At 39.8% G+C, this 17498-nt stretch overlaps 3 protein-coding genes across 6 annotated transcripts; all 3 read right to left on the bottom strand.

Moving 5' to 3' along the window:
* Positions 1-451: 451 nt before the first annotated feature.
* On the bottom strand, positions 452-7104 carry LOC121797706 (tyrosine-sulfated glycopeptide receptor 1-like). Of its 4 annotated transcripts, none has more exons than XM_042196384.1 (5): positions 7012-7104; positions 6885-6931; positions 6674-6790; positions 6479-6572; positions 452-5848 (listed from the first exon to the last, which is right to left on the bottom strand). In XM_042196384.1, exon 5 carries the CDS (start codon positions 3847-3849, stop codon positions 712-714), a length of 3138 nt encoding a protein of 1045 aa, XP_042052318.1. In that variant the 5' UTR covers positions 3850-5848; positions 6479-6572; positions 6674-6790; positions 6885-6931; positions 7012-7104; the 3' UTR covers positions 452-711. The 4 variants fall into 4 exon arrangements, with proteins under 4 accessions (XP_042052318.1, XP_042052319.1, XP_042052320.1 ...); XM_042196385.1 differs by having other exon boundaries at positions 452-5843; XM_042196386.1 differs by lacking the exons at positions 6479-6572; positions 6674-6790; positions 6885-6931; positions 7012-7104 and adding an exon at positions 5976-6035.
* Positions 6349-9007, bottom strand: LOC121799516 (vacuolar cation/proton exchanger 2-like). The gene is made up of 10 exons (XM_042198912.1): positions 8735-9007; positions 8564-8631; positions 8449-8477; positions 7746-7942; positions 7465-7677; positions 7199-7327; positions 6878-6931; positions 6674-6790; positions 6479-6572; positions 6349-6383 (listed from the first exon to the last, which is right to left on the bottom strand). The coding sequence occupies exons 1-10, from the start codon at positions 9005-9007 to the stop codon at positions 6349-6351; spliced, it is 1209 nt and encodes a 402-aa protein (XP_042054846.1).
* A 3062-nt stretch (positions 9008-12069) lies between these two features.
* LOC121797636 (mitogen-activated protein kinase kinase 5-like) lies at positions 12070-13533 on the bottom strand. Its single transcript, XM_042196273.1, has one exon. The coding sequence runs from the start codon at positions 13338-13340 to the stop codon at positions 12285-12287; it is 1056 nt and encodes a 351-aa protein (XP_042052207.1). The 5' UTR covers positions 13341-13533; the 3' UTR covers positions 12070-12284.
* Between the last annotated feature and the right edge of the window lie 3965 nt (positions 13534-17498).

The following is a 17498-nucleotide window of genomic DNA, read 5'->3' as shown; positions in this document are numbered from 1 at the left end:
TAAAGATGAATGTAGATTAGCTCTAATTTGATCATATGGATCACACCATTATTATCTCAAGATGTGTTAGTTAGATGTCCTTTGAGTTTAGGAATATGCTGGTAAAAAGGTTGTGGGAGTTTCAACTTTGAAGGTGATGAATTATGTGTAAAGTTTTCCGCATTTTGTTCCTTCATATTGGGTTAACATAGAAAAGGAGACTAGTGTTAACTATGAAGTCTTTATCAATCACAACACAGTACACCACTTTAAACTCTGTGGCCATTATCCTTAGTGGGATTTGATTCTGTTGAATTGATTTGATTCTAGTCGACTTAAAAAAGAAATGTCGATAATTGTTGATCTAAAAGAATGATTTATCTGACAAAGTGCGGTGAGTTTTTGCCTTAATGGCCACAAAGACATTTCCATTCTTCATAACTAAGCCTATATTTCATTTTCTGGTGAAAGCTTAACTGAAGATCTTGTTTCGGAAGAGAATTATTACTTTCATTTGTTCATGTAAAAGAAACTACATTTAGCTCTACCTATCAAACTGTTCAATACATGACTTTCCATGGATGCAAAATTTGTCTATTTACAACATGAAAATACTTACATTACATCAAAATCTGCTTATGAATGGAGAAAAAATTCCTATGAACATGACTTTTTCGATTTATGTCGGCATTGACAGCAAACTCATACTTCTGTATTTACGAATTCTTCACCTTATGAAGTCTGGCTGTTGGATCCTACATCTTTCAGCCAATCAACAATTTCTTTTATAGTTGGCCTCTTGAACGGATTGTGGTTGACACACATACAAGCAACATCAAGCACTTGCAGCATCTCTTCCTCAAAGCCTTTCCCTCTCAGGAGAGGGTCGAAGATTTCCTCTTGCCTTCCCTCGCTCCTCATTTGATGCACCCAAACAACTAATTCTCCAGACATCTTTGGCTTGAACAGCTCAACAGGTCTCTTCCCAGTTAGCAGCTCGAGCATTACGACTCCAAAGCTATAGACATCCCCTCTAAAGGTCGCTATCCACGACTGGCTGTATTCGGGTGGAATGTAACCGAGGGTGCCAACCAGCTCCGTGGTGACATGAGTACGATAAGGAAGAATCAACCTCGCTAGCCCGAAATCAGCTACATGTGGTACAAAGTTTTGATCGAGGAGGATGTTACTGGACTTGAGGTCACGGTGCACGATATGCGGTTCACATATTTGGTGCATGTAAGCCACCCCACAGCTCGTGCCTTGAGCAATCTTGAGACGAATTGGCCAGCTAAGCTGAGATGCTCCATCGGGCTTCTCGTGCAGCCAGTAGTCGAGGCTCCCGTTCTCCATGTAAGAGTATATCAGCAGCCTGAAGCCATCGTGCACGCAGTAACCCTGCAGAGTGACTAAGTTTTTGTGTTGGGCTGTGGATAAGGCTTCCACTTCTGCTTTGAATTCCTTATCCATCAACCCCATGTCTCCCGAGAGTTTCTTGATCGCAAGCTTTGTGCCGTTGGCAAGAGTTGCTTTGTACACCAACCCGAAACCCCCACAGCCAATGATATTCGACTGGTTGAAGTTGTCTGTGGCCTTCAGTATATCGAGTATCGTGAGATCCTCCACTCTGCTGTTGTCGTTCCTGAACAGTATAACAAGGCTGGTGTCCCTTGCTACCTCGGGGAACACCCCCGAGGAGTTGAAGGACATCGTGTCGAGATCCTTCTCATCACCATTGCCTACTTGTAGGACTCGCCTCTTTGAAAAGATGCAATAAAGAAGTAGAATCATGGTGAAGATACTTGAAGAGATCACAAGTGTGAGTATGATAGTTTTCTTCCTATTCCCTCTCCTTTCCCCCGAGGGTGCCGTGCTGCTCGACACGTTGTTAGTGCATGGCCGCTGCAGGACGCGCCCACACAGCCGCAGATTCCCCTCAAAGCTCGTGTTCGGGAACGTGTCAAACTGGCCTCCGGTAGGTATTGCTCCTTCAAGGTCATTGTGTGCAACGCTGAAAAACGACAGGAAATGTAGATTCTGCAGCGATGGCGGGATTTTTCCGGAGAGGTGATTTCCGGACAAGTCCAGCCTCTCCAAGTTAGTGAGACTAGATATTGTATCAGGAATGTTTCCGGAGAAGTTGTTGTAGCTAAGATCAAGGGCTATGATGAACTTCAACTGACCAATCTCAACCGGGATGGTGCCACTGATGTTATTATAATCAAGATACAATGCTGTTGGAAGGTTCGAGAGCTGACTATATTGCAGGTTGGAGGCGTTGTCCGGCCTCACGAACACAGGCAGCTCTAAGCTCGTGGTGTCGACTTGGTCGGGGTTCTGCTTCGATGCAAGCCGCTGCATTCGAGTAAGCTCCATCGGGAAGTATCCTGTCAACAGATTATGCGACAAATCTAAGTAGAAAAGGTTCGGGAATGGCCCGAACCAGCCGGGAACAGGGCCCGTGAAGTTATTGAAAGACAAGTCGAGAACCTCGAGTTTAACCAGCCCTTTGAGCCACAGGGGGACAGGGCCGGTGAACCTGCAGCCCCCTAGAGCCAGGATTTGGAGTTCTTGAAACATCCCGGGGGCGATCAGGGCCTCGTCCCCCGGCATTGCTTCGTCGTAGAAATTCTTTGAGAGGGTCAATGTGGTGAGATTCTTGCACCCCGTGAGAATCTTCATTGCAGTTGTCATGTTTGTTAAGGTGTTGTTGGAGAGAGATAGGAATGAGAGCGACTGCAGAGAAGCTATCTCGGGCGGTATCTCTCCGGTGAGCTTGTTCGTGGCGAGGCGGATTGCGGTGAGCATCTTGCAAGAGAAAAGGGTTGTTGGTAAGGTGCCACTGAAGTTGTTGTTGCCGAGATCAACTGATCGGAGGCGGGTGAAGCTCGAGAAGTCGAACGAGGAAAGCTCGCCTTCGAGGTGATTCACCCGCAAATTCAAGATTTTGATGGATGTGCAGTTTGTTAGAGAGGGTGGTATTGTGCCAGTGAGGTTGTTTATGTGGAGGTGCAGCTCTTCCAATTCGGATAGTTTTCCGATGTCACGTGGGATGGCTCCGGTGAAGTCGTTTCCGTACAAGGCGAGGACTTTAAGGTGGTTAAGATTGAGAATCCTCTGATCGATTGGTCCTGAGAGCTGGTTGCCAGGAAAGGACAATTCTTGCAGTTCCTGGAGATCATAAATATCTTCGGGAATCTGACCTGAGAGGAGGTTAAATCCTCCCCTCAGGCTAAGAAGATTCTTGCACTGCCTGAAACCCGGACCGATTGGGCCGGTCATGTCGTTGTTGGTGAAGTCGAGGCGCGTGATCGAGGGAGCGAAGCCACAGATGAAGGCCGGGATTGTTCCGGTGAAGCTGTTATTGCTGATGTCGAAGTAGTCCATGTCCGGAGCAGGCTGGAAGAAGGAAAGCTGCAATGTTCCATGAAAATGATTGCTTGAGAGATTGAATGTGTTGATCTGAGGTGGAAGTTTGTCGAGCTCCCCGGCGAGGCGGTTCCAGCTGAGATCAACGACACGTAGGCGAGGCAAGGAGGCGAAGAATCTGTCGGGGAGAGGGCCGGATAGGGAGTTGTGGGAGAGGGTGATGTGAGTTAGGGAGGTGAGATTGGTTATATAAGGGGAGATTGTGCCGGAGAGGCGGCGAGACGGGAGGCGTAGAGTGATCACGCGGGCGGAGGCGTCGCAGCCGATGCCCTCCCAGGTGCAGCAGTTATCGGAGATGGACCAAGTGAGGGGGGGAGAGGCTGTGATGGTGAGATTGAAGTAGGCGAGGGCGTCGCAGTCGGCTGCGTGGGAGGTGGAGACGAGGAGGAGGAGGAGGAGGAGCGGCAATATGCGGCGGAGCTTGGGGAATGCAAAGAGCATGGCTGGTGTGGATTGGATTGGATTGGATGATGAGACTAATATTGGAGTTTGATGAATATGGGAATGAATGAGAAGGGGATGAACATAAGAAGAGGGTGATGATATGTGGGATTAGTCCAGTCCACCACTTTTCTTGATCCAAAGGGATACATACCATTGTCCATGGATAGAGACAGAGAGAGAAAGTGGGGTGATGTTGACATGCCCCAATATTATAAACTTTGGCTCTAAATTGTACCGTCCCGGACTACTCGCACATTTCCTTTTCGGCACGGAGATTAAGGAATGAGTGTATAGCAAAGTCAACAATTGCGGCTGCATGTGATAATTTTTACTAAAAATGAAAAGAGTGCAAATAACTTGGGACGCCCAGAAAGGAAATAAGTGCAAGTAGTCCGGGACGGAGGGAGTATCATAAAGCGTTTACTTTTGGGACGGCTGGCTGGTGGACTTTCTTTATTACGACTCACCATATATTACTTGGTATTTGTTCGTCTGCCATTATATATCTCCTACTACAGTAGTATTATTTTTACTAACCTATATTACTTTTAAATTAGGAATATATACTAGTTTTTTCTATTATGTTGGGTAGTTTGTATGCTATTTTTGGTATAGTGTAGTACATATAAATCAATCAAGAGTCACCATTCTTGGATATGTTTTTACTTACTATGGTGGATAAAACTATTACTACATCTGTCATCTCCCACTTGCAATTTTGCAATACAAGGATATATTTTAGTGGGTATGACTTTAGCATCTTGTAGTAAAAAGAATTATCATGTAGTACTACTACTATATAAGTAACTCATATATATACTCCAGTTTGCTGTCAAACTTACCATTATTTTTTAAAGAAAAGTGGAGGGGTCTTGGAACGCAATATCGATTTTTTAATTATTTTTTTCAGTATATAATTATTTGGGAATTAGATTCTTGTGTTACTATTATACTAATATATTGGGTAATGGGTAGATGCACATGTCATGTCTTGATATATAGTTATACTAATATATGAGTATATCAAATTGGACATTTATTTGCTTCATTGACTAACCTTAGAAATTATTTCTACTAAGTCCAGGAAAATGACATTTTTTATCTTTCAAGTTTTTTGTTTGAAAAAATAGAAGATTTTTTAGTGGGGATTAAGTAGTTTTGGGTGAATTATACTATACATCAATACATCATAATTATATTTGTAAATCGTATTCTACTATTTAACGGTAGATTTACAATTAATACAATTTGTTAGCATAAATCTAATTAATCAAGTGAAAACCACGTGAATACAACAGTGATTTATTTGAAGGCAAAATCATCACTCATTAAATATGATTGTATCGAATTGTTGACCAAGAATTATTAGTGATACTAATTATATGTATATCTATTTCATGGGGAAAGTCTTGATCAAAAATACCTTTTGTCACTCTCTTGTATGTCAACTGGTATTTACCATACCAACAATTTTGATTATATTTCACATAATACTATTTTTCTAGTAGGTTGGAAAATTATTGGTCAGGTCATGTGGGTTGCAGAGACCACCTAATAAAATAATTTTAGATCCAATTTGGCATTAAAAATTAACAATACAGCCCACAGTCAAAATTCAGAACCATATAAGTCCAAGGAATAGTTGGTATAATTAACATATTGACCTACCTTATAAAATTGAACATTTTTTATTTGAGGGTATATCATTATTTTTATATGAGTAGAATTTATAACTTGTACTACAAATGTTGTCATAAAAATGGTTTTTAAATGCGTAATAAATAAACAAATGGTATATAAAGAGGGGATCGATATGGCACTCACTATAATACTAAAATACTTTATGAATTTGGTATGGAGGTCATAAAAAATAAAATTGGATGTATTCGATTTTCCATTTAAGTTTGGAGTTAGAGTTAGTGTGTTCTTACAAGAAGTCGGAATGTTGTCAAGAATCAGGAGCTTCACCACTCCATCAACTCAATCATCCTCTGCACTGCATACAATAAAAACAATGAGTTTTGGGCTCGCCACTTTTATGCTCAAAAGAATTGTGGTTTCTACAATGTCGTTCATGCTCTCTAATACAAATAGTTTGAAGACTCTTTTAAATGTCAATTTACCTTTCGCTGGCGTCGATTCTTGTCATTTTCAATCCAAGAAATTACAACTACTCAATGCCCTAATTTTACCATACATGAAACTCAGTTAGTTATTAACAACAAAAGTGTACTCAACTCCAAAAACTAATTCTTCAAAGTTTGAAATCCAGGGAACCTAAACCTTCTAAAATCTACTCCAACAGCTATTATCTGTCTTCATAAAATGGACTGCTAAAAATAATCCAACCTAATCCATTGTTTACTTTACTTTACTTTACTTTACTTAGATAGATTTTGATGGACTGATTAAATTTTTGAGCTCTTTGACCAGATCATCCTTCAAATACGCAATCCTTATCGATCCTGTCACTCGCCCTCTAATACTACATCATAATCAAGTATCACGAGATATGCTAACCACTGCACAGACTACATTTATCCATGAAAGTGACTATAAATCTAAGAATACACGAACAATAAAAAACATAGGCGAAACTCATAAAAAGTTAATCAGGACTACTAACCCTTTGTTGGATCAATGTGCACAAAGAAACTGGCAGCAACGATGATATAGCACAAAATAAGCATCAAACCTTTGAAATAGTTTGATTGACCTTCCTGCATCGACAGAAGCAGCAACAACAAAGATTTTCACGTATATCTTTCTCTGAATGAATTCAATTGAATGTTACATGCTGGGGCATTGTAGAGACACAAACCTGAAGCATAAACGCCACCACTAATACTGTGATGAATAGTGTAGCTGTCTCGAAGAGTTGAAAGTTCAAATCCATAGGCTGTCCCATAATCCAACCAACTATTACACAAAACGGAATCTGGAAATACCATAAATTAAAGAATCATAAGTTTGTTTAACAGATTTAACCACCCTAATGTAGAACCGTAAGTTTATAAAGGCTTACTACAAACATTGAAATCTGAGTAGACGACCCAATTGCTACTCCGATAGTTATGTCCTGGAAACAGAACATTCAAAAGAACGAAAGGTACAAAATGTTACAAAAAAAACAGAGTGCCACGATATTCCAACACTCACAAGCTTGTCCTTCATCGCAAACATGATAGCACTAGCGTGTTCTGCAGCGTTCCCAACGATTGGCAGCAAAATAACACTAATAAAGGCGACAGGCATGTTCATTGAATCGGATGCTCCTGAAGAAATGTCAAAGCTGCCGTCATATTTTTTATTTTCTCAAATTAGAAAGTGTTGTGTATCTTGATACCTGTATTGCGTCAACAAGATATCCAGATAGAAGGGATATCCAAAGAGTCAACATAGCAAGCCACCCGATTGCTTCCCACGGATTAATCTCAGGGACTTCATCATCATCAGCTTCGTCATTATCCCTAACCTGCATAAACACCAAGCAAAATAGCAATGTGCATAAAATGCAGAAATACGTAAATTCGTTGAATGTGCTCCGTGCAGGATATGTGTGTGAATGAACGCCCACACGTTACTCAAGTTAGAAGCTTACTAAATACGAACCTCATCAAGAGAACTATACAAATTATTCTGACTCTTGAGCTGAAAGAAAAGGTAGCTCGCATAAGCAATCAACATAACACAGCTGGTGACTCGTGAAAGAGCCATCTCCGACTTTCCCTTGTGCGCTTCTGTATGAGTGAATTGTAGAACAGCCGGGAACAAAATGCACATAACCGCCATTAACAGTAACCCTGAATTCACAAGTGCAGTGGCCTGAAAATCCAACACGTGTTAGTTTTAACTGAAAACCAATAAAAAACTCCATCCAATTTGATCACCACCTTATTGAAAAGCTGGACTTTGTAGTGATGAACGAGCCCACCGCAGAAGAAGGCGCAACCGAGCACCAAGAGCATATTCGACAAGATTGAACCCAGTAAAGATTGCTGAACAACCCTTATCATTCCATTTTGTAATGCATAAATTGATATTATCATCTCAGTAGCATTGCCAAATGTAGCATTTAGAAGGCCACCAACTGTAGATAAAACAATGCAAAGCATTTAAAAATTTGGATAGTCTACAAAGTCAGTACACTGATAAAGGTGATTGAGATGCATATAGAAGTCCAAAAATTGACGAAAAGAAGAAAATTAAATCATCCACAGCATGTCATATAGCTAACTGAGTTCAATCACCAAGCCAATGGGATATTACAACTTTGCGTAATTTCTCGTCTCTATATGTGAGAAAAGATGTTGGGCTTCGTTCATTTTCAAGGAAACTATGATATCGAGCACTACCTTACGCATTCACAAACACTACTATACCACCTTTAATCAGATATCACTCTGAGTATCCACGAAAACCGTTCACGAATTGGGAACCATTCCTAAAAAGAGCTAGTTATTTAGACATGAAAACTACATCCATATGATCCTTTCATAAGCAAATGAGGCACCCTTTGAAAATTTTACGAGATGAAATTTGCACCAAGCTTCAGTTGTAAGGTACAATTAAAGGCGAACAGAAAAGGGATCGTACCAGTTGGACCTGTATAACACGCAAGTTGCCTAGCACAAAAAGCGGAGCACATCAGCTTTTCATTCAGAAACCGAAAACTATGACTAGCGACGAATTTTGGGGAGCAGATACTCACTCGGTAGCATAACCAAGGCGCTCTGCCAAAGGGATAATGCCAATTAAGCTGAAGAAGAAGACCAATCCCTACAATACATAACAGATATACATCAAAAACCACAAAATACACTCATCAAGGGATTTTCAGCACTATCCCTTTTCCATATAGATATGATGACTGTTAACTTACATGCATTTTTGTAAAATAATGTAAACATATAGCTAGAGGCCCAAATGGCAGCAACACGTTGATCCTCGCTTTGATCAAGACAATGTATATACTTCTGAGGATGCTGACTCGATTCACCTTTCGTCTAACCCAAGAAGCAGAAAACTGAGGGTGTGCCAAGATATGACGAGAAGGTTCGAAACTCAACGAATGCATCTTATTAGTCGGCTGCGACACACTAAAAGGGATCTCCTCGTAGGAATCAAGGTCTATCTTTTCCTCAATGGATCCCATCTCCAGAAACACTTAACTGCAGAACCTAATAAAAACAAACTAATGATTTAAGGTCAGATGATGAATTAATTTAAACCATTTGCATATAAAAATGAATCAGAAATTAGGGGAAAACAAACATTTGAATAAAACATCAAACTCACTTATTAATACTTACTAGATTTAAAACCATTGTCAGAGAAAATGTATCAGAAATTAGGGGGGAAACAAGGAATGTAATTTGAAGAACCAAAGAATGCTCAACGACAGTAAATTAACATAATATCCTATTCAAAAATTCCAAAAACTACAGATTCTGCATCAAGTCAGACCTAGTCAACAGATCAAGAAAAATTTAATTAAAGAGCTACGAATTAGATAAATACCACCAAAGAAAACGTAGGCACAAATACACACAGATCAGGATTCCTTGAAGCAGCCCACTTGAAAAACAAAGGAAAAAATGAGAAACAGGTGATAAAGGTCGAATCTTTCACCTTTAATTAAGTAGTTTCTGCTTTTCAACTGATGCAAATGATTTGAGCTTGGAAACTGTCTTAGTTGAAGCAAAATATCCCTAGTTTTTCCTCGAAGAAAAGGGATATAATTTCACATGGAAACTTATATATGTAGTACTATAAGTTATAAGAAGAGCAACAGAATAGGGAAATTTTCCAGTAGAAAAGTTGGCAAATTTATGAGATATTTCCAGACTTGTATGAAGGTTACAAGAAACAGCAATTCTCTCCCAATGTGATGTGGTTTTCGATCTAACCTTTATATCTTTATGCAGTAATTTATTCGTGTAACATGTGTAAGGTTCGTAATTAATACTAGTAATAATTCAATGTTTCAAGGTTTAATCTTTGGTTTGATTTTTTACCTTGCTTCCAAACATATCCCTTTCATTATCTTTTTTTTTTAGTTCATAAAAAAATTGCGGTCTTGGTTTTTTTTATGCAAATTAAAGTTCAAGAACTAAATTTAAAATAGAAAAAAACAGAAAAAGGAAATGCAGTCTATTGGTTTATTTGTAAAAGTAATTTTTTCTTGCAATTTACGTGCAATAATTCAATTTAATACTTATATAAAATAGATATTTTATATATTGGATGGTGGTGGGGAGGACTATAAATCTGACCTGCCAACGACAAGATGCAACCGCTAGATTAAAACCAAATAAATAGCAATAATTGGATTATTTGGATAGTAAATTCTTATAACTATTAGTTTAGAGCGAAATCAGATGTCACACGTTGGTTTAAATTTAAGCATTAAATGATGGAAAGACGTGTGATGATTGATATACTATTAAACTTGGATAATTTTGTGGTATTTCTAATTAATTTTTTTGGCATCAAGAATTTAGAATACATCTCTATCTAATCCTATTAAAATTGTTTTTTCTTGTAAAATATAGTAATCAATAATGATTTTTCATACAAACCATAATAAATTTATACTCCATCTTTAGTTCTTTACAACACTAGGAAATTTAAACACTTCTCACTAATTTTGGAAAGGTTGCAATTTTGGGAAAAAAATTTGGGCCTATAATATTTATAGTTTATCATCTTAACCGAAAGGCCTAAAGTTATTTATATATATCTTTTAGAAAACAATTATTAAGGCCCAAAAAGAAATTAAGTGGGCCATTAAATTTTATTTTCTCTAAAAAACAATATTTTATTTTGGCAAATCCTAATATATAAAGAAGTTAACAAGGAAGCACATAGAAATAAGAAATATAAACACATTATATTTGGCTTTTGGACTATGCTGCACAAAATTGTGATTTATCCAAACCGTGCAATAGAACTCATCCATAATATCGTTTGAGACAGATTAAGATCTGTGTATTTGTAGTTAGGAATCTTGTTTGAAACGAATCAGGATTCGAATCCAGACTCATACTGAATTATATATATGTTGGATTAAACTATGTAGAGACTAGAGATTGAGATTCTTGCCATAAGTATTCATCATTTTACATGAGATAGTGTGAGTTTAAACTATAAGGCTCATGTTATCGAATGGATATGAGTTTTGATCTAGATTTTGACTTACCTCCCATTGAATTACAAATATCAGTATATTAATTTAGATCAAAAAATTCCAACCCATCTCGCGAGTAATCGTGTTTCTTTGATGCTTGTGATAATGAAAAAAGAAGCATAATTTTATAAGACCATTTCCACCTTTGAACTCGGTTCAATATTTGACTCAAATGCAAATAAAATTCACAAAGTCAAATTGAAAAAGACAAAGCAGATTTCTAAATTATTTCATTCATCTTCTGCAGTCTTGTTTGGACAACCTAGTTTCCTAGTAATTCTTGCTCAAACACACACTTCAAGACTTATGTTTTGGTGTGTTGACTCACTTCTCTTTGAATCAGCCAACCACTCAAACTTTCAACTGCTAACATGAGAGAGGCACCAAGAAAAGTCAAGCCCCGAAAATAAAAACAGATTAACATATTGGTAACTATGCCAAAAAAGGGAGAAACAAAGCTCCTAAAACATCAAAATCAATAGTAATATCAAATCTTTGATTTATAATGGATGATACTTTTGTCCTAGATAAGGTAACATGGGAAAAGCAATAGACAGCCACTGATGAAAAAACGGAGGAAAAAAGAAAACCAGATGATCACATGTGTCTGCAACAAAACATGTGTATTTTTGGAGTTGGGTTATAGCTTCATTATTGATATACTACTGTCCTTGCAAGAAAGTAACATATCTTGGCTCAAAACTAAAAAAATGCCCCCAAATTTCATCATAAACTTTACCTTAAAGCCAGCAAATTAGCAACTATATAAGATGTGGCATCAAAGCATATGGGATATATGAATTTCCATCTGTGGATAATGTTCGATTTAGTACTAAAAAAGATAAGGATACCAAGACAAGACAACCCCTTTTCCATAGTATCTATCCTATACAAGAGGTGTCAATAACACAGAGCAAAAAATAGCTCATTTTCCTTTCCCAAATGATAATACTCCACTTAAGTAATCCAGACCAAAAACATATTGAAAATTAACTTCTTTTCAAATGATTATCATAATAGCATCCAAATCATCCCCAAAAAAACTAAATTAGCTTCATTTCAGCTACACAAAAAAAATGGTGGAAGTGGTTTTTGATGATTGAATTCATTAATCTACTACCTTGTTGTACATGAATCATCAGTCTCCCTTCTAAACACATGATTTTAACTCCCATTTATAGACTAAAGGAAGCTCAACACCATAAAATTTTTAATCTTTTTTCAAGAAAAAAAAAACCTTGAATCAAGCCGAGGAGTAATGCTGTCGTGGCGGCGGCGGCAGAAGCTGGTGCGCCGCTGCTTGGTGATGAACCGCGCCGGCGCCGGCGCCCCCGGGAGAGGAGTGCTGCACGATGAAGGGATGCTTGAGCAGCTGCGCAGCCGATAGCCTCTTGGCCGGATCCCTCTGGAGGCAGCAGGAGATGAAATCCCTAAATTCGCGGCTGGCGGAGGGCGGCGCCTCAGGCGGCTGCGACATACAGATCGCGCACATGAGGCTCGCCCAATCCCCCTGCCTCCCAACGGCGAAGGGGAATTTCCCCAAATAGAATTCGAGAACGCTGACGCCCAAGCTCCAGATGTCGCCGGCATAGCCGTCGTACTGGCCGTGGTTCAAATCGGTGTTGATCCGCTCGGGGCTCATGTAGGCGATGGTGCCGACGGAGGAATTGCAGGGATCCATGGTCTGCGCGAGGATGCGAGAAACCCCAAAATCGGCGATTTTGACGAGGCGGCGTGAATTGATTAGGAGATTGGAGGGCTTGATGTCGCGATGGACGATTGTGCGGCGGTGGAGGTAGGCCAATCCGGCGAGGACCTGGCGGGCGAGGTCGGAGAGGGGCTGCTCATAGGGGATGTGGGTGGATTCGAGGGAGCCCTTGTCCATGAATTCGAGGAGGACTTGAATCTCGCCGCTGTGGTCGAAGAGGTTGTGGCATTTGACGACGTTGGGGTGGTCCACGTCGCAAAGGATCTGGATTTCGCGCCGCATCTGGTTGCGGACGGCGTCCTCGTGGTTGCCGTAGATGACTTTGAGGGCGTAGACGCCGCCGGTGGGGCGGTGGAGGACTTTGTAGACGGTGCCGCCGGCGCCGCTGCCGATGCGGCTGAGGCGGTCGAGGTCGGAGTAGTTGAGCTGGCAGGAGGAGGAGGAGGGGGCGGGGGCGGATGGAGGCGGGAGGGGGAGGGGAACGGCGAGGGAGGGGTCGCGGTGGGGGAGGGGGAGAGTGAGGTCGGAGCGGCGGCGGCGGCTGGATTTCCCGGCGTCGGCAGGGGAAGAAGGGGTTTGGAGAGGCCTCATTATTGTATTTGGTGGGAATATGGAAATGAATAATAAAGTGTTTTTGCTTTTCTTCTTTTTTATTTTGGGAATCAATGAGGGAAGGAAGGGGGAATCATGGGTTTTGAGGAATTAGAGATGAGACAGAGAGGAATGTTGAGGTATTGTTGAGAATGAGATGAATGATGAAAGAAGAAATAGTGAGAGAGGGGAGGGTTTGGGTTGGGGTGGGGTGGGGTGGGGTTAAAATAAAATATGGTTTGGAGGGGAGATGTGATTTGTAGAGTGATCAATACGATATATTGTATTCAAAATTTTGTATCGTTATCGTATTAAAAATATCGATATGAAAGAATTTCATATCGTTATCGTATCAAAAGTTTCGGTATACCAAATTTCGATATGGATAATATTTATACTGTTACCCTATCGAAATTTCGGTATATCGTACTGAACTTCGATATACCGTTCAAAACGGTATATCGAAATTAAATGGATATCAATTTATGATTTTATGATTTCCAATAAATATTTTTCGAATATATAAATAAATTAAAAAGTAAATTATATTATTATTATAATCAGTATAAACGGTATGTATCGATAATTTAATACATATTGATTTTCGACATATTTCGATATACCGATAATATCGATATATATCAAATATTCATTATAAAACGGTATACCGCGGTATAAGAAAATTCATATCGTTATCGTATCGAAAATTTACGATACGGTATTGTATCGTACCAAAAAATTCAGTATACCAAAAATTCGATATTTTTCGGTGTGATACGATCGACATACCGTTTTTTTGGTATATTTACCTAGTCCTAGTGATTTGTGATAGACAAGTGTGAGAGAAATGTTTTGAGGGTTTCCTGTTTTTTATGCAAGTTTTGAAAATGAGAATTACTCCTATATGTGACTTGTGAGGATGTTTTTGAGATGAATGTTTTTTTATAGGATGAGGCTTTGATGAGATGTGTGGAAAAGTGATACGTAGATTGAATAGATACATGGTTTTACTGATATAATGGGATTTATATACAGGTCGTACTCGATCAAACTTATTATCGGACACAAGGATAGAAAAATTAGATTCAATCTTGTTATAATTGAGCTTAGGGTTCAACTCAATTCTTTAGGGTTATCGGATGCAGCGATAGAAAGATTGTATTAAATTCAATCTTGTTATAATTGAGCTTAAGGTTCAACTCGATTCTTCAGGGTTGGGTTCACTTTTTCCACATTTGTCATTTTCCTTCTGATGCCAACAATGATCTCTTTCATTATATCGTATCCGACGAAAAACTGCATTAAATTCGGTCTTTGTAATTGTAAAATTAATGTTGCTACTTAATCCTCTAGGGTTGGTTCACTTTTTCTACATTTGTCATTCTCCTTATGATGTCAACAATGATTTTTTTCATTGAATCCTATTCGACGAAAAATTGCATTGAATTCGACCTTTAAAACTGTAAAATTAATGGTGTGACTCAATCCTCCAGGGTTAGATTAACTTTTTTCACATTTGTCATTCTCTTTTTGAAGCTGACAATGATCTTTTTCATTGTATCATAGCCGGCAAAAATCTGCAGTGAATTCAGCCTTTAGAACTTCAAAACTAATGATGTGGCTCAATCCTCCATGGTTGGGTTCACTTTTTCCACTTTTGCCATTCTCATGTCGACAATATCTTTTTCATTGTATCGTACTCGTCGAAAAACTGCATTAAATTCGATCTTTAGAACCGCAAGATTAATGGTGCGACTCAATCCTTCTGGGTTTGATTCACTTCTTTTCTTTCTTTGTCATTCATTCTCTGTCTTCTAGTGCTGACAATTATATTTTTCATTATATTTAATCACATGAAAAACTACATTAAATCGGACATTTAAACTGCAAAATTAGTGGTGCGACTCAATCCTTCATGGTTAAATTCACATCTTTTCAACATTTATCATTCATTCTTTGTTTAAAGGCAACAATGATCTTTTTCACTGTTACTAATTTTTACTAGTTATGTTTAGAGTTCATAAGTTAATAACATATATGGAACTAATAATATTCTTTCTTGTTTCATTTAAACGTTTAGTGCTTGTTGTTGGAATTATTTCAATGCTATAAGGCCATCCACAACGCTGTTCCTATACCGTTCCTATACCGTTCCTTAAACCACTATTTGAGGGCTCCACTGTACTTTTTTACTCCATTCCTTAACTAAGGAATGGAACCTGCAACCCTCCGTTCCTTAACCGTTCCTTAACCGTTCCTTAAATTACTATTCATTCTATTTCAATTTTTATTTTTATTTCCAACTAAATTAAATTAAATAAACACACTTTATTAAAAAACAAACATACTTTATTAAAAAACAAACATACTTTATTAAAAAACACACAATATTAAAAAAAATTACAACTTAAACTTAAAAAAATTAAAAAAAACACACAATTCAAATCCTAAAAAAATAAAAAACACACAATAAAAAACACACAATTAAACGTGGGAAAATAAAAAAACTACTCCGCCGGCGAATCATCCTCCGGAGGCGGTCGAGGTTTAGGGGGAGGGGGAAGACCAAGTAGTCCTGCCATATGCACAATTCCGTTCCACCAGGCCGTGTATTGGGCGTACGAGAAGCGGGAAGTGTCCGCCATTGTGGCGGTTATGTACGCCACCATAAGTGTGTTCGAGCCTCCTTGTGAGCCCGATCCCGAGGCCGACTGGCTTGATTCTCCTCGGCCCTTCCTCGCTCTAGCCGCTTTCGCCGCCTTCGTCCCTTGCGGACGACGGCGCCCACGGCTAGATCCCTCGTACACGGCGGCCGTAACCCCAACCTCCTGCGGGTCACGATCACTGGGCGCATCGGTGTCACCAGACGAGTACTGGCCGCTCGTCGTGTGCTTCGTCCGCTTTGAGGTTGATCCCGAGCTGGAGCGGACACCACCGGCCCACCTTTCCTCGTCCTTGACGAGCTGCCAAATATCAACATATTTGAACTGTACACCGGTGTCCTGGTGGAAGGCGCGCAAAGCCGCCCTCAGTATGTCGGCGCCCGAAGCTCCGCTTTGGTAGTGCGCCGCTTCGGTGGAGTAGATCCCGCAGAATTTTTTGACCTGTAAATCGACTCGGCCAAAGTGAGCACGAAGCATTGTATATTTGCGCTTCCGGGCCCCTTTCGGCTTAGTCTCGTGGTAGACATCACGGACCTTTTCCCAGAAGCACTTGGCGGCTTGTTGGTTGCCGACGATGGGATCATATGAGACGGTGAGCCAGGCGGTGTACACCGCCTTTGTTTCTTCGTTGGTGTAGGGATGCCGGCGCAGATCCTCCGGCTCCTCCTCCTCATCCTCCTCGGGTGCCTCAGACGCAGCCCTGTAGCTTCCACCGCCTCGGCCTCCTCCCTGAGTGGGTTCAACGGGGATATCCTCCCGAATCTGGGACAAACCCTGGGAAAGCTGCGAGCCGGAGCCTCGAGCGTAGGCATCCACATCGAAAGTGGGTGGTTGGTACCCACCCGGCGTCGCCGACCCCTGCGTGCCCGGCGTCGATGACCCAGAACCACCAAGTGTGTTGTACATGGTCTCCCAATCGCCGAACGCGTTGAGATCCCACCCTCCGGCGCCGCCACCACCGTAATTGCCGTCGCCGGACATTTTTTAAAGAGATAGAATATGAAAATTGGAGAGAAATTGATGTTGATGTAGGAAGAATAGATGTGTAGTTGTGTATAAAATGAATGAATTAGGTGTATTTATAGAATAAGAAAATAAAAATAAAAATTAAAAAAATTAAGAAAAAGTTAAAAAAAACGGTAATGTTACCGTTTAAAAAAAAATTTTTTTAAAAATTCGATGTTTATAAAAAAAAATAATTATTGCGTCATTGCTGACGTGTCCCACTCGCGGGCCGGCGAGTGGGAAGCACGCACGCACGGGGATCGGCCACGTCGCCTGTAATGTCCGTTTTTTTTATTTAAGGGGTGTTTGCCTTTTGTGAATATCTTGTTTAAGATATGGTGTGGTATGTTTTATTTGTTTTATATTATTTATGGGTGTGAATATTTAGTTTTATGGTTATTTGAAAAGCAAATTAATATCTTAATTAATAAATTAAACCCCCCCTCTCTCTCGGTTTTTCTCTCCCTCCCCCTCTCTCTTTTTCGAAAAC

This window comes from Salvia splendens, chromosome 4, assembly GCF_004379255.2.
Source record: "Salvia splendens isolate huo1 chromosome 4, SspV2, whole genome shotgun sequence".
In the NCBI taxonomy this organism is placed as follows: domain Eukaryota; kingdom Viridiplantae; phylum Streptophyta; class Magnoliopsida; order Lamiales; family Lamiaceae; genus Salvia; species Salvia splendens.
The sequence above is the reverse complement of the archived record's forward strand: the minus strand, read 5'-3'. Positions and strand labels throughout refer to the sequence as shown.

Excerpts from the sequence above, each read along its gene's own strand:
- LOC121797706 (XM_042196384.1), bottom strand. The coding sequence starts at position 3,849 with ATGCTCTTTGCATTCCCCAAGCTCCGCCGCATATTGCCGCTCCTCCTC.
- LOC121799516 (XM_042198912.1), bottom strand. The coding sequence starts at position 9,007 with ATGGGATCCATTGAGGAAAAGATAGACCTTGATTCCTACGAGGAGATC. Across the intron at positions 8,478-8,563 it reads CGCCTTGGTTATGCTACCGA|GCAACTTGCGTGTTATACAG; the intron begins GTGAGTATCTGC and ends TTTTTGTGCTAG. Across the intron at positions 6,791-6,877 it reads CTCAGATTTCAATGTTTGTA|ATTCCGTTTTGTGTAATAGT; the intron begins GTAAGCCTTTAT and ends TGGTATTTCCAG.
- LOC121797636 (XM_042196273.1), bottom strand. The coding sequence starts at position 13,340 with ATGAGGCCTCTCCAAACCCCTTCTTCCCCTGCCGACGCCGGGAAATCC.